This window comes from Pipra filicauda, unplaced genomic scaffold, assembly GCF_003945595.2.
Source record: "Pipra filicauda isolate LSUMZ 115617 unplaced genomic scaffold, ASM394559v2 scaffold66_size7647185_pilon, whole genome shotgun sequence".
NCBI classification, from domain to species: domain Eukaryota; kingdom Metazoa; phylum Chordata; class Aves; order Passeriformes; family Pipridae; genus Pipra; species Pipra filicauda.
In genome coordinates, this window is record NW_024104831.1 from 5,626,046 (window position 1) to 5,642,355 (window position 16,310).

At 35.2% G+C, this 16,310-nt stretch overlaps 1 protein-coding gene across 1 annotated transcript; it reads left to right on the forward strand.

Moving 5' to 3' along the window:
- Positions 1-3,738: 3,738 nt before the first annotated feature.
- Positions 3,739-11,341, forward strand: LOC120324717 (collagen alpha-1(XXVIII) chain-like). Its single transcript, XM_039388604.1, has 7 exons — positions 3,739-3,897; positions 4,516-4,566; positions 5,085-5,126; positions 6,903-6,947; positions 9,446-9,490; positions 9,856-9,909; positions 11,296-11,341. Exons 1-7 carry the CDS (start codon positions 3,841-3,843, stop codon positions 11,320-11,322), a joined length of 321 nt encoding a protein of 106 aa, XP_039244538.1. The 5' UTR covers positions 3,739-3,840; the 3' UTR covers positions 11,323-11,341.
- The last annotated feature ends 4,969 nt before the right edge of the window (positions 11,342-16,310 follow it).

Sequence of the window (16,310 nt, forward strand, 5' to 3'; positions counted from 1 at the left end):
AAGTTCTTTAGGTACTAGTGAATCAGTAGCTGAAGTATCTGAGATCTCATTTCTTGAGTCCTAATGATGGTCCAAATACACTACTAACATATACACAAACTACAGAAGGGGTGTTTCCTGTGTCTTTGGCACAAGAGAGATTCAGAGAAATTTAAAAATGAAAAATTGTATTTTGAACCAGTAAATGCTGTTATTCCAATGACAGGTACAAAGCAAGTTAATAGAAACACAAGCTATTTAGTGTTTCAGAATGCACAATATTTTCTGTAAGCACGAAATGGCAACACAACAGATGCTGCACTATCTGCACATGAAAACTTTGGTCATCTTTGCTTTAGGCTGTCAGTGAAGTAAAAAAATTGCAAAAATTATTCTAAATTGGAATTTTGGGTGGTTTTTTGAGGGGGTTTTATGTGTTTGGCTTTCTTTTAAGGACAACAAGGTGAGCCTGGTCCAAAAAGGAATTGTGGCATTTCAGGAACTGGACTTCCACGAAGTAACATGAATCTATTTTAAACAATTACTATTTTAATATTTGCTCACTTTTCTGACAAATATAAGCAATAATTTACCTTAAAACTAATGCAAAACATTTCTCAGGTCAGTATTACGTGTGTTCCTAAGTGACACAATAAGACCGTAATTTCAATTCTCTGACAACTCAGAACTGTACTTATTTCAGCAGATTACACTACCTTGCTGGCACACTCACTGATCACTTTTAACTTCCATTGATTTTGTAGTGCTCAAAAGATCTATGTGTCAGGTACTGGCATTCCCAATCTGGGTATTCAAAAGAGAGGAATGTACGAAACAAGTATTTAGTTTCTCAGGATCAGGTAAGAACTAAGGAGTAAAAGCAGTTTGTTCTTCCAGGAGATATCCTCCCTCCTTGAAACCTTGTATTGTAGTCTTTTAATATCTTAGTCTCTAGCTTTCACCTTCTATTAGAAGGACACAAATGTTTTGCCCAGACAGTAGCCTCATTTACCGGGTGTGTGCAGATTAAATGCTGAATGAGTCACCCAGTGTGACTATCATTAAATCATTGTGCATTATCACGTAGATACACCAGAGGGCAGAATTTAGATACCATTGATATCTTTATAGCTTACATATTCAGCAATTAAATGATCCTTTTGATACACTTATTGCAATCTGGTTTTAAAAAGGCATGTAATCATGACTCTATTTACAGTGTATGAATAACAATGACACTGAATTAAGATCTATCTAGTATTAGGAACAGGGATTTTAAAAAACCTTTTTAAATATTTACTTCAAATTGCATCTGTTGGTGATGTCTCCTAGCCAGAGGAAAAAATCTACCATTCTTTGTAGTAATTATTGTCACTCTTATTGAGTGAAGAGCACACTGGGGGAAAAAATGTAAATTTAAGGCAGTGAGTTTTGATTGATATCATCAACCAAACTGATCCATAGTGTAAGTCCTTTGACACTTTACATTTATGTACTCTAGAATAGTCACCTACTTTCATACTTTTATAGATCTGTATCACATGCACATTCAGTTGTGGCTTTTCAAGCAACAGAATCATAATTTACTTTGTCTTCATACACAAGCTATCTTTTTTCTTTGTGAACTCTCTCTTTTTATTTCTTCTTTACTATTTTTGAGTTGCAGTAATGAGAATAGCAGGAAATATTCAAGAAGGGCAGGTATGTACCAGGAAAGAAAGCCGATACATGACTTTTTCCAACAGAAGAAGTGACTTAACATGAATACAGGAACTAAAGGCTTTTAACCTGAAATTCACTAGCAACATAAAATGAGTTTTACATATAAAACTTCATACTGCAGACCAGAGCTTTAGTATGGTCATGTAATGGGTGCATTTAGACAGATTCAATAGTCGTGGGAGCTGTAGGTACTGAGCATCTGGTTCAGAGCATCTGGTTCACGGCAACCATTGGAACACTGATGTACTAAAAAGCTTTGCAAGAAGTATTACTGTTAAAAACAATGCTGTAAATTTGGAGTCGTAACTTCTGTCAGATTTGATTTCTAAGTGAGTACAAAGCTATGAAAATATATACAGACAAGACTAGTGAAAAAAGAAAGCTTTGAATTGTAAATCAACAATCCTGTAATGGAACTGTCAAGATTCTTACTGTACTTCCAAAGCACAGTAAGTAGTGAAGAAGAGCTTAGGCTGTGGCTGGAGACCAATTACACACAACATGCAACAGATTTAGAGATTTCCTAGTCAGAGAAATAAAACCAAACTTGACCTCATTGCTGTCCAAATACTGGACGTTTGTCAGAAGACCTTTCCCTTCTTTTTTTCTTTTTTAAAGTTGTCTTTTATTATTGTAATTGCTAATGCAATTTGAATGATACAGTCTTGGCAGACTCACGAACCATCAGGTCAGACTTCAGTTCTAGCCTACAAAAGATACAGTACTGCTCTTACATCTCTGATCTAGCCAGTGCTGCAACATTAACAGGGACAACCTGAAGATGTGACTGGCAAAGTGAAGGGTAAAGATGTAGATTGTCTAAAAATAATTTTTTTAATGTGAAAGTTCAGTTACTTAAAGTGGGAAAACGCTCGTGCTCCCAGACTGACACTGTCCCTTTAATAAAATGTCTTGGTCTCTCACTCAGCCTTGGCTAAGTGCCTGACTGTCTTCATTTAAACTTTGGCCAACTAAACTGCAGTTATGGACCATAAAGGATGTAGATGAAAGGTAGAGCCATTTGCAAGTGGATAGGTTATTTATTTGTAGATTGCTTTATTTTGGTAAGCAAAACATATTTTCCAGTATGACCTAGTGGGCCTATTTTCTACGCTGACAGCTTTTTCATTCCACAATTTGCTTTTTGCATGCCTTCAAAGGTAAGAGACTCAGTTGTTTCCTTTAGAGGACTTCATGTATTATCTCTATGTATGTACCTTCTTGATGCATTTTAAAAGAGGATTTAGGGAGGATATTTATATTTAATATCATGTCTTTGTTATTAACGCTATTTAAAATGAATTGTTGTAAATTACAGGCCTTTTTTTGTAAATCAGTTTTAATGGAGTTCATTTTTGTCTAGAAATACGTTGAATTGCTGATTTAACATTGTAATTTTAATTTTATTAGTGTATATTGTAATTATAATATAATATTGTCTTTATGAAAAAATTGCACATATTCTGTAACATCCGTGTAATATTAATAGTACATTCATGTATTGAATTTCATTACTAAGCCACTGTTTCTTAGAAGAATGAGTTGTTCATACTGATGCTTCAGACCTAGGTAATATACCTGCATCCCAAAACACCCAGATCTTTGCTTATTCCTAATAATTAGAGATTTCAAGAAACAAACTACATTCTATATTTCTGCTAATTTAATATAATTATTTTAATATCAAAGTACATTAATCACAATATGCTTTAGTAACAATGTATTTTGCCCTTCTTTTTAGATATTCAAATGAAAGCTAAAGATAACACTGATTTTTGTTAAGAAGGAAAAAGCAGCATTGTGTTCTACCCATATTTCTTCTCTAGTAAAACAGGTTCTAATATACATGTGAGCTACAGCTGGGATAGTGCTGGCTGCTATGCTTAAATTATCTACGCAGTGACTTTTTATAATTGTTTTTATATGTTGTCTTTAGAATTATGCTTCCCACAGATGCATATTCTGTATGTAAAGTATCTGTATTTATTTATTTGCATCTATTAATGAAGTATTTACAGGTGGCTTTCTACTTTTAACCGAAAGGAAAAGTTGTCTAATTTGGGATGAAAGTCACTATGCAGGAAAAAAGTTTTTTTTTTTTCTTTTTACTTCTGGCTGTGACAACAAACCAGATAGTAAATGGGCAAAACAGAAAGAAAGGAAAGAATACTTACTCTCCTGTGCAAAAAGATGAAGGTAAAACCATTTTCGTGAAATTTCTGATTGTCCATGTTGCACATCTCTATGTATTTCAGGATAATTAGTTAGTAATTGACGACTTGTATATGAATTTATAAAATGTGTTATATATATTATATATATGTATATATATATATGTGTGTGTGTGTGTGTGTATATACAAGCTTTCTAGTCCCCACCTTCATATTCCTCCAAAGAGTAATAATGGTTCAGTAATTTTTTCCTTAGGGCTGTTCAATATTGACACTAAGCTATTCTGTACCCAGATTTTTTCTATGCAGAGATCAGACAGTGATGGGTGAGTAACTGAGAAATGGGAAGGAGGAACTCTGCATGTTTTCTGTAATGCCTTCCTGATTAGATTTTTCAGATGCTCTGTAAAAAATTTAGCTGTGAGTGAATATTGTTTAAAAAAATTGCAGATCCTTTATAATATCAGAGTGATTTTAGCTAAATGAATGTTTTGTCACCATACTTTAATCAGTGTGAGTTTCTATCTATGCTTATTACAGAGTGATTTTGGAGCAAGAATGGTTTTGGGACTAAGATAAAGTCTTAGAGGAACTGTAAAATTTTATCTCATAATGGTAATAACTTTTTTCTGCTTTGTTTCAGGGCAGTGGTAGCAAAGGGGAAAAAGGTGAGCCAGGACCAAAAGGAAACAAGGTAATGTGAATTTTAAAAAATAAAGCAAATTTCTATCTAGTTATTCAAATCATAGAAGTGAATATAGCAAAGGAAAAGTATGTTAAAATAGACTTTATATATTGACTTCTGCTATGAAAGCTTTATAGTTAGCTGCTTTAAAAATGTGAGAGAAAAATTTAAAACTAAACTGCTACCAAATTAACACTGCCTATTATTCCAGTTTTTCTCTGACAGCAGAGGTATCTGAATACAGCTGAAGGCTCTTTAAGTTCCACAGAGCTTTCTAACATTTCACAGACTTCTTGATCAGAGTGGCTTGCTCTAATGACTAAGATTTCAGTCACCTAATGACAACAGTTGAATATTCTTTGTTAATCTTCATGAATTGTGTGTCCTTGATTGTGGAAGGATGAAGTATGAATGCTAGTAAATAGGAAAAGCCACTTCCGCTCCTTAAACAGTGGTCTTGATTTTAGTGTAGCAGGGATAAATGAAAGGGCAATATATATTTCAGTTGTATTCTTTGTGTCCAATAGGACGATACTCAAAAAGGAGATCCTGGAGAAAAAGGTGAAGAGGTATGTGACTATTGGAGTGCTAACTCATATTTGGTCTTTTCGGATTTTCTGAACTAAAAATGTCTTTTTCATTTTTCATGTGTCTACTTTATTCAGTTATTTAAAGATCCTACACTAAACTGTGGTTTAGAGAAGCATCTACGCTGAGAGGTGTGGTCTAACCATGTGCTAAAGTGTAGAGATGGGGTGCTATTGGCAGAAGGAACTTTTGAAGCTGTGTGATTTTGTATTGACTTGCATTAGGCTTATCCCAAAGGCAGAGCTGAAAATGTCATCACTAAAGACATCTAGGTAGTCCTCCGGTGGCTTCTGACATCTGATATTTTTCAGCCTGAATTCTTGTTGATTCACTGGAGAAAGACTAACTCTACTGCCTGTGTGAGATTAATTCAGCTTAAAAGTCCCGTTTAAATGGCAGCATATATCTACTAAGAGGCTGGCAAGCTGAGTGGCATATTTACAACTAATACATGAGTAAAAAAGGCACATCTAGATTTGGAGAGAATTATATGTTAAATAGTTCCAGAGAGATATTTTATTGTTGTAAATAGTTAAACTTCTGAAACATAATTCTTTACTGTGGGAGTTGGTTTTTTTCCTGTTTAAGTTAGCTATACATTAGGCCTTCACTTTCTCTTTTATGATTTTTTTTTTCAATTTTTGATTAGGGAACTCCTGGCTACAAAGGAGACAAGGCAAGTTTTTTGTAGAATAGAAGTAGCCTGAAAAGAAATTGCCACTTGCTGACAGTGTACATGAAAGAAAAGAAAAGCTTGGCTTGTCTTTTTGTCATGAGAGCTCCTAATGCAATCCCTAGAAGTAAGTTCATAATTTATGTAAATGCTTACAGTCTGGATTGTGGGAAAAAAAAAAAAAAAAAAAAAAAGGAAATCTGAAAATGTAATCTAAATATAAAAAGAAAAGTGTCAACCACCAGAAATATAGTTTCTGGAAGGAAAAGAAAGTTGAGGGTTGAATAAGAGGTTAAGTAAAAAGAATGTGAAATTGTTTACTACAAACACAATGTGGCAATCATTAGCTGTAAAAAAACTTACCACAAGGAAGTTTACTTTTAAACTAATTATAACTTGCAAGGGCTAATGCTTGATCAAAAAATCCTCAAGATAGGCTCTCCAAGAAGTTTGAGAAGTTAAACACTTCAATGACTTACAAGATTCTAAAGCCAAAATTTGCGCTGCAAACTGGAACATCATAGCCAGAAATGAAACAGAGATAATTCCATTTTGACTTTGCTTGGTTTAGAAACTTATCTCTCTGCATTGTTAATAAAAGCAGTGCCTCTCTTTGTGTTCATTAGAAAAATGAATATGGTGACATTTCTTGGAAGTGGGAAGAGTCGACTCATATGTCTACTTTCCATGTGTCTATTGATATGTTAAATCATCAGTGTAACACATTAGTAATTCTCTTTCTTCATTCCATCTGGACAATCTCACAATTGCTATTCGGAAAAACCTCAGACATCGGAGTAATGAAATCAGAGCATAGAGAGAATCTCTGGAGGCAGTGCAGTGAGGTGGAAAAACACAGCAAAACTTATTAGATATTAAATGTATTATCCTCTTATGATGTAGGTTGGGCATTTTGTAGGTATTCTCAGAGAGAAATAGATCTATCATGAGTAGAACAGACTATATCTTCTAGAGACCATATCTGGTGATCCCACTTCCAAGTCCTCAGAATCTACTGACCCTCTATTGCTGCAGTGTAATCAAACAACTTGTTTAGCTGTGAACCTTCTGATTTCTTATAAAGGGCAACAGAGGGCAGTGTGGACCCCCAGGAATAAAAGGAGAAAGAGTAAGTATAATTTTTATTTGAACTGTTTTGTGTTGATGAAGATACTAGAAAATCTTGTAACATATTCATAAACATAGCTAGAAAAGATTATTGTAAATTTGGAGCATTATTCCTTGGTGTTAGAGATACATCATAATAGAAGTATGATTCGTAGGAACTAAACCCACAGTTCACCATATTCTTTGTTTTCATTTTACAGAAGAAATGCAGACCCTTACCTAAAACAAAAGTTGTCCTGATCAGTGCCAAGCCCTGCTTACAGGGCATCTTACAGAGAGCACCAGATTTATTTCCTTAAAATTTTAATTGCAATTTGAGTGTATAAAGTTATATTGCAATAGAAGCAGGTTCTTACCCAACATGAACAACTTTCAGGTTTTCCAGCCCGTCTGTGCTGGTATGCATTTACCCTTCTATCCAGTCCTCCTCTTCTTTTAACCTGAAGTGCGGAAGTGTTGGGGGTGAATATAGATTTTTAGCTGGTTTTTTTACATTCTGAAAGATGGAAGGATAGTGTACTCCTGAGTGAGATCATCATGTATCTTGAGTTTATATAAGAAGATTTGTATGAGTACTGTAAACCACTGATTTATTGTTAGAGTTAAGTACTACCAACTAGATTGCACTTATCATTCTATTAGAGCACATTTCTCCAGTTTACCATCCATATTATGCTTACCTTTATCAAAGACCACCCTGAAAAGTTTTTGTTTCTTGGAAGCTGTTATTTGATGATTCGTTTCAGGAAGGAATTAGGAAATATTCATGAGAAGTATTTGTTGCAAAGAAAGAAGGGTATTATACTATAATTAAAATCTGAAGGTTGAGAATATCTTGTGAGATACTGGGGCTCAAAACAGCAGCAAGTGACTCAGAAAAGTCTGAAATACCAATGAAAAAAGGAGAAAGTTGTGTCTCTCAGAGGAATAAAGAAAGATCATAACTTCTTTATCCAGTCAATATGTGAGAAATAGCATGAGGTTATGTGAAATGTCTACTAAGTCAAAAGGAAGCAGTTCAGAAACTGGCAGAGAACAAAATCAAAGCAGCCAAGAAATCTGGATGGAGAAAACGTATGTCAGGGCTGCCAGAAATCTGCTTGTTTCATTTGTGTTGAGGTCAATGATGAAAAAAAGTTTGTCATCTGCACCCCCTGCAAAGATTATAATGGGTTATGCAATTCAAGAATTTAGTGAACAAATAAAAATTACAGTCTCTTTCAGAATTTCCATCTTCACATTTACAAATCCAGAGGATTAAACAGTTATGTATTTTTTTTAAATGAAAGCAGGACACATATGGCCAAAAGTATGAGAAGTAAATTCAATATTCTGAGATGGATCTTTAACTGGAGTGACAGATATTGAAGCATAATTGTGAGTAATGTTGTCTTATTTGAAAATGTTGCATTATTCCACCACCCTTTCTCATCTCACTAATCAGGCTGAATCCAGTACAGGTTTTGGTGCTTTGAATCAGAATTTTTTCAAATGTTTGGGCTTGAAATTCACACAAATTCTGTTTGGCTTTTAAATCAAAACTAACTCAAGTCATAGGTTTGTATGCTACCAAAAGCAGAGACCGTTGCATCACTGTATCATTGTTTTTGCCTTCCACTGCTGATTGAGCTGGAAATGGGATGGGACTGAGGGGGGTTATGACTCACTGTCACAGCTGATGCTTGGCCAGGTAGCAAATGCCAGGGAGTAGAGAATAGTTTAACAATTCTGACTGAATCTGTAGGAGAGGATGGTTGATGGAGTGTGGCTGTGTAGGTATCACTGCTAAATTCATCGGTCTATTAGAAGTTTAGAATGTGACATATGCCTTGAAAAATGCAGCAGCCTGCCAGTGCCTCTGTGTGGAAATGTTGCTAATTAAAAGAAAAGTAAGAGAGAGAAAGAAAAGACCATTTAGCTATTTGCTGAAAGCTGTTTTTGCTTTAGAAATAAATTATAACTTAGTATTGACTTCAATGGAATTGAAATTCTGTAGAATATGCATTATGGTGACTAAAGGAAAATACAGTGCAGCAGAAAGGTTTGTGAACAATCTACAGTGGTGGTGGCTGGTAAGAGCTCATTAAATGGAGAAATGACAGCTAATAGAAGAAAAAAGCATGGCATTTTACATTTTTTGGATGAATTTTTAATGTATTTTGTGAACTATTGTGTGATTCTGCAGTTTGAGTTAGTGAAACAAAGTTACCTGACATTATTCTGGTATAAACACAGCAGCATTTTTAGTAGGAATTCTGTATCTAATATGCTTCTAGGAATTGAATTTAAAGACCTGTTATTTAAATGAAATAACAACTTGTTAAGCAAGTAGCTAAGTTGTTGAATAGCTATTCACAATGTTTGTTGTATATGAAAAATATTTTAACCCTAGAAAATGCTTGAACAGAGATATGAGTCATTACATGTACACTGCAGTTCTTGACACTTTATAGCATATAATTGCAATTTCCTTTTAATCCAAATCTTATTTTTCCTCAGGGTTTGGAAGGTCCTTCAGGCCCTAGGGGACTTCGGGGACCTCAGGTAAAGGAACTAAAAGCTACAAAATAAAAAGAAACCCCATTATATTCTATAAGTTTTTTCTAAATACAACCTGTCAACTCTGTGGAGAGCAAGAGAGCTGTGGAGAGCTGTCAACTCTGTGGAGAGCTGCCAAGGCAGCAGACTCTGGCAAATAATCATCTTGCATTTTTTGCCAACCCTGGTTGTTGAATGTTAACAATATTTAATGTGTTTGGCATTTCACAGGATATGATGCAGAACACTCTTGTCCTTTTGAGCTTAGAATTGGGCTATATTATACCTGTACCCTGTTTCAGCCAAAATTAAAAAGAAACTTTATATAGGTCTTCAAAAGCAGCTCATTCTTTACTATGACTTTTGTGTAGGGTATCAGTGGACCTCCAGGTGAGCCGGGCCCTAAAGGCATTCAAGGAAGAAAGGTAAGATGTAGTTGTATATGAGTAGTTGTATATGCTATTTGTATAGGGAAAGAGGGTGCAGAAACTCTACTGTCAGTTTTTTTATTTGTGTTATTATTTGCACGGCAATAATGTGCCCCACCTGCTTGGTGCTACACAGTATCATCATGTGATGAAGGCTTGTTTTTGTTGGCACATACAGCCAGTTCTCCATCTGGATCTCCAAGAACATTTTGTAGGGTCATGATAGGATGTAATCAAGGACCTGCCTAGAGCCACAGCACTTAGGCTGGAATCTCACTCACCTCAATATGTGTCTTGTCTTCTACCATCAACTGGGAAGTTTTTTCTAGAATATTTTTGCCTGTAATGCCTTGTGTTTAAAGACATAAAGTAATTGTAGATGATGGTTAAAAACTTCAGATTGAGTATTTATAGTAATTTTTCATTGCTTGAGTACTGTAAAAATACTGTAAAAACTCAAGACAACTTTGAAATTGGTAGAGGTGAAAGATTTTATGACAATTAATACCTTACATATATTTAAAATAGATAATGACTACAGCTTGTCAAGCAAAATCAGTTGGATAAAGTATCTGAATAATTTAGGCAGTCTTCTGATTTGCAAACCTTTGGGAAATTGCTTTATGTGAATACACTTGTCTTGCCTATGGGACCACTGTTAACATCATTGTTCGGTACAGAAAGATCTTTCGTTTATTAATTTGATACAAAGACTTTCTACCACTCTGCGTTGGTGAGGCCACACCTTGAGTATTGTGTTCAGTTCTGGGCCCCTCAGTTCAGAAAGGATATTGAGGTGCTGGAGCGGGTCCAGAGAAGAGCAACAAGGCTGGTGAAGGGACTGGAGCATAAGTCCTATGGGGAGAGGCTGAGGGAGCTGGGGTTGTTTAGCCTGGAGAAGAGGAGGCTCAGAGGGGACCTCATCACCGTCTATAACTACCTGAAGGGAAGTTCTAGCCAGGTGGGGGTTGGTCTCTTCTCTCAGGCACTCAGCAATAGGACAAGGGGGCACGGGCTTAAGCTCCGCCAGGGGAAATTTAAGTTGGATATCAGGAGAAAATTCTTTACAGAGAGAGTAGTCAGGCATTGGAATGGGCTGCCCAGAGAGGTGGTGGATTCACCATCCCTGGAGATTTTTAAACGCAGATTGGACGTGGCACTGAGTGCCATGATCTAGTAAATGGACTGGATTTGGACCAAGGGTTGGACTCGATGATCTCGGAGGTCTTTTCCAACCCAATCGATTCTATGATTCTATGATTCTATGATTCTATGATTATTGATAGTCTGGTTAACACAATCTAGGTTATACAAGGCAACTGAATTCACGCAAAGCTGTTTGTCAAAGATGCAATATATAAATACTTATGTTTTGTTTCTTAGGCAACAGTTTCATTTGAAGATTCATAGAAGAAAATTTAGTTATGGGAAATGTTTATTGTAAAAAGTTTGGAATACTGCCATCCATCATGATTTTCCTCTTCCTGACAAATGCTTTTTCATATTTCTCATTTCTTCATCTTCTCAACAAAATTCTTGATTAGCAAAGCTGCCACAGAATTTCAGAAGTGGAAAAAGAAAGAGGATGATGAGTCTGAAAGAAGCTATTCATACGTGTGGTGGAAAAGTCATGTCTTGCTTTAACTTCAGCACAGCAAATTACAGTTATTTTTTTATCTGTCATTTCACAATAATAGTACTACTAGATACTTTTATTATGTACTAAACTTTATTTGTTGAATGTTGTTTGTCCTCCTATCAGTCTCTTCATACGCTTTCACATCTGTAAAATACATGCAGCTCTCTCTAGAATCTGTCTACCTGGATACCATATTTATGGTCTCTTTTTAGGCCTTAGCTGCAGATTTTCAGTAAGAATAAGAAAATTCCTTTTTTTTCAGCTTTCAACTCCACAACACATTGTTTAAAGTCTGTAGTCAAGGTTTTTCCATGCCCAAACATCTATCATAATAAAAATATTGCCAGAGAAGTTTAATTAATACCCTTAGATAATTATACTTAGATAATTATACCTAAAGAGTATAGCAGAAACATATGTATGTTTAAATGTTATGTCTTGTCCATACCTACTGCCAAAACTAACCTTTGGTATTTTGGAGCTTATTTGAGATGAGTGAAAAATTTTTTAATTATCAGTACAGTGATTGTTTACAGCTTAATAAACACCCATTCAGCTAGTAAAGGTCAAGGCCTCTTTTGGTTCAGTCGCATAGCAGTTTTTCCAATATATTTTACCCTTACAGTAGGACTATTCAATTGCTCTTTTAAAACTAGTTTGCATGATACATAATTCAATATCTCTGAAAAGTGGCAGTTTTTTATAACTGCCTTGGATAAAATAAATGTCTATTCTTACTGCAGTTCCTTATACATACGGCCTTTCCATGCTAATACTTTCTGCTTTTTGAGCTGAACTAGCAACTTCATCTTGGTGGCATTGGTACTACTGTGACATAACATAGAACACCACTGCTGAGCTTTTATTCTTTGTTAGTGGGCCATATTGAGGTTTGAAAGAGGAGATCCTGTTCCTCAAAATATAAACTCTAGATCAAGCTCAGCCTACAGATGGTTTGGGTTTCATTTGTGAAGGGTACAGTTCACCCATATATCTGGCCAGCTCAGCCCATCCCATGTGTCTATAAGGCAGAGTACGGGTACGGGTCCATCCTCTCGCAGTGTCAGGCAGCAGATACAGCTGGGGACAGTGTCATCTGTGAGCTGTCTCTGTGCTGCTGGCTCTGGCACCCACTAGCAGGAGAGGGCTGGTGGCATTGCACCCTCAGCTAATTCAATTTGACTTGTCTGAAGCAAGGCGGCATGGAGTTCAGAAACATTGTACAAGAAATTACTTAAAAGAACTTTTCATACTTTACTTCCTTTATTCATATGCATTTTCTTATTCTCTCTTAAGCTGCTGGCTAATCTCTCAACATGAAGTTTCACTGGCTGCACAAGAGTTCCATCCCTTCTCATGATATTGCCTAATCATACTGCCAGTAATAAGTTGTAATAAGTCCCACTGCCTGTGTTGAACAGCTTTCCACTGACAGGACTCAGCCAATTTGCCTCCATGTAGACATATAAGTTTAGGAGCAATAATATGGAGCTGAATCACATCCTTAACCTCTTGGTCTTTCTGATGCACTCTGTAATCCTTATATTTAATAACCTCTTTAATATACAAGCTCATTCCATCACTTTACTTACACCCTCTTTTCAAACCATGTATGAATATGTTGACAACCTAGATCCTGCCTAGAATGCAGCTCGGTGTGGGATTATATAAAACCAGATTTTGCTATTATGTAAACCTTAAAAGAAAATTCTCTATTTGCATTTCTGCAAAAGTCTAACATCTCAAAAACGTCTGAATAATTATTTTACCACAAACCTTTTCCATAAAGAGGCTAAGCTATTTAACAGGACATTTCACTCAAACACAGTTAGGAGTTGGGAACTGACCGTTTTCACTGTGTGTCTCCTGCCTTCTGAAGTAGTCATCTTGGTCCTGTTCCCAAGCATGTCCCAAGTAAAGGACGAGGATTATTCCACTTCTTTTCTCTTTTACTGACTTTCTATGTGTTTCAATACAAAGATGTTAAATTTATAAAAGAAAAAATACATTGTTAAAGTCAAATTCTATGTTGCTTTGTCTGTTTCACTAATTTGAAATACCAAAAAGAAATGCTATTCACAGCTGTGCTTTGTATTTTCTTAGACATTTTCTTCACTTTAAGGCATTCTTCAGCTTCCTCAGCCATCACATATTATCTACATTGTAACATAAAACAAAAGCTTGGATCAAAGTGTACCTCATTCAGCTATAAAACACAAAGTAAAATTTTAAAAAAAATTGCAGTTATTTTAAGTTATCACACAGAATTAATTAATTGAATTTGCAGGACACAAATTTATAACTCTGGATCTGAGGCAAAGACATGACTCTTGTCAAACTGCAGCTTATAGGAGCAAGGAACTCAGATTTTGTGTTCCTTATGTCACTAAGAATTCAAGGGTGGCTGATGCAGTCATTTCCAAAAATCTAGAAGACATTATCTTACTTACAAAAACACTACAAGTACCAGAAGCAGAAAGTTGGCAAAGAGAAAAGTCATTCTTGGTTCTGCTCTGTAAATGTAATATATTCTGTAATAAACAGTAGTGTCCATAAAAATTATCCAGTGAAAATCCCATCTATTCTCCAGCATTCCCAGTAACCCAGTTTCTGTCATTTTCCTACTTAGGTTCTACATATCTCTTAACTCTGCTGGTTAATACAGTTAAACAACGTTCTAACTGGTTACTGTATTTATTTTGTTGGATTTATTTACTTCCACATACTGTGTTGTTACATTCTCAATAAAAGACAGCTTTGCCCTTTAATAGTAATAAAACCCAGAAAAAATATGACGTTCTAACAAAAAACCATTTCACGCATCTTGGTTTCCTCTCTAGAAAGGAAACAGAATCACTATGGTATTTCTGTAAAACAGAGTTCTAAGAATGAATATAAGATTTTTGCAAAACTAAAGTAACTCATTGGGGTCCCTTAGTATTCTTGGTATTGGATAAAAAATTGGTTTTCAACATGGATATGTCTATTGAGTTACTCAAAATATTAGGCATTATTTTGTCTGTTTTAATTAATTTATTAAAAAATGCTTAACTGATATTTATTTTAACAAAAACCCTGACAACAAGGTATTCTATACAATAGCACCAGTAAGATTCCATAAGAGTGTATTCAAGGTACTTTTAAAAATGCGTTTGTTAGTGAGGGCAATAATAGTACTTTTGCAAATTTCAGCCAACAATTTACAAACAGAAATATATGGTTACAGATTATAAAACTGGGACATATAATCAGGGCATTTCCTGTTTTCCAGGTAATGAGCAGGGAATACTTATGGTTATCATTTCAGAATTGGTATGAGGTTTGTTTGTTTAAAATCTTAAACCAGCTACGAGATATAAAGTATGCATTTCTAGAAACCGTGATATACCCATGGAAAGGCTGAAAATGACACATTCTTAAAATCCACTGCTGTTGTAAAGAACCTCTCTGGAAAATTTAATTTGCGTAGTAAGATTCTCAATTAGAGGCTAAAGTTGTATGAATAAGCATGTATTCAAACTTATAAGGAAAAGGTTAAGTTTGAATGTGGGTATTCAAAGCATTTATTTCCATAAAAGCATCTTGGCATAATCCTGTGAAAAATCCATCATTGCATATTTCCCTGAAATGAACTGCTAAGGGATGCTACTTCTTCTCCAATGACTTATGAATTCTTTCCTTACTTATGTGGCAAGTTACATCTTTCCCAGGAGACTGAAAAATCCAGTTTTCCTGTAAACAAGTTTAGTTCCTAGATATCTCAACTAACTTAGAAATACAAAATATCAATAATATCTTTTAAAATATCTATATCTACTTGCATGGTTGTTGCCAATGTTTACTTTAAAGATAAAATCATTATATTTGAAAGATAATTTTTTACTATAGCTTAATCATTATCATATTATAGACTGAAATACAGAGTGCTCCTTACAACACATATGGGCTTCCTGAAAAGTAAAGAATTATTTATATTTGCGCTAATTGGTATCCTCCTAACATAATGAACTATTTGGGGGGGTGTTTTTTGGGGGTTAGACTGTTGAGTATGTCCCAAGCTTAAAAGGGTACAATTTTAATATGTAAAAATGTTACACTCAGATCAAGTGTAATTTTCCTTCCCATTGCTCTAGATGATATTAGACGCCACCTGAAGGAAAATCCCAATAGGAAAAGAAAAAAGAATGTGAAAGAAAGGGCTAAACAAAGAAAGGTATTATAAAAAAGCTACTCTGAAAAGCACCCTTTTCCCCTCTACATGTAGAGATAAAGATATTATTGCCAGAACGTTATGGTTCTAATAAATTCCACATTACCTGTAGCACCAAGACCACAGAAAATAAAAGCCAGGTTTACTAATAGCCATATGAAGTTTTAAATGTATAGTCTTTAAAATAGTCTTTTAAGTTTCCAAATTTTGCATGTTATCTGGTAGAAGGTTGGGTTTCTTTCTCCATTAGTATTCAATCATCCTCTTCTATCAGTAAGAAAGTGTTCAACAAAACATTTTCATACTACCCTACATGCTTTGTATCACAAGGGCTTCTTATGCTGCCTACGCCAGTACCTGCTAGTACCATATCTACAGCAACATCTATTGCAAGGTACATGACACCAGTCCTTGGAAGGAAAGCTGTGTAATGTTTTTAATCATGGTTAAAAAACCAGAGCTTTTGGAAAAACGTTAATTTCATCAGGACTCCCATCTGCATTCAAGGCAAGTGTTAGCATGTGGGTGAACTTGCAAAGGAGTGAATTG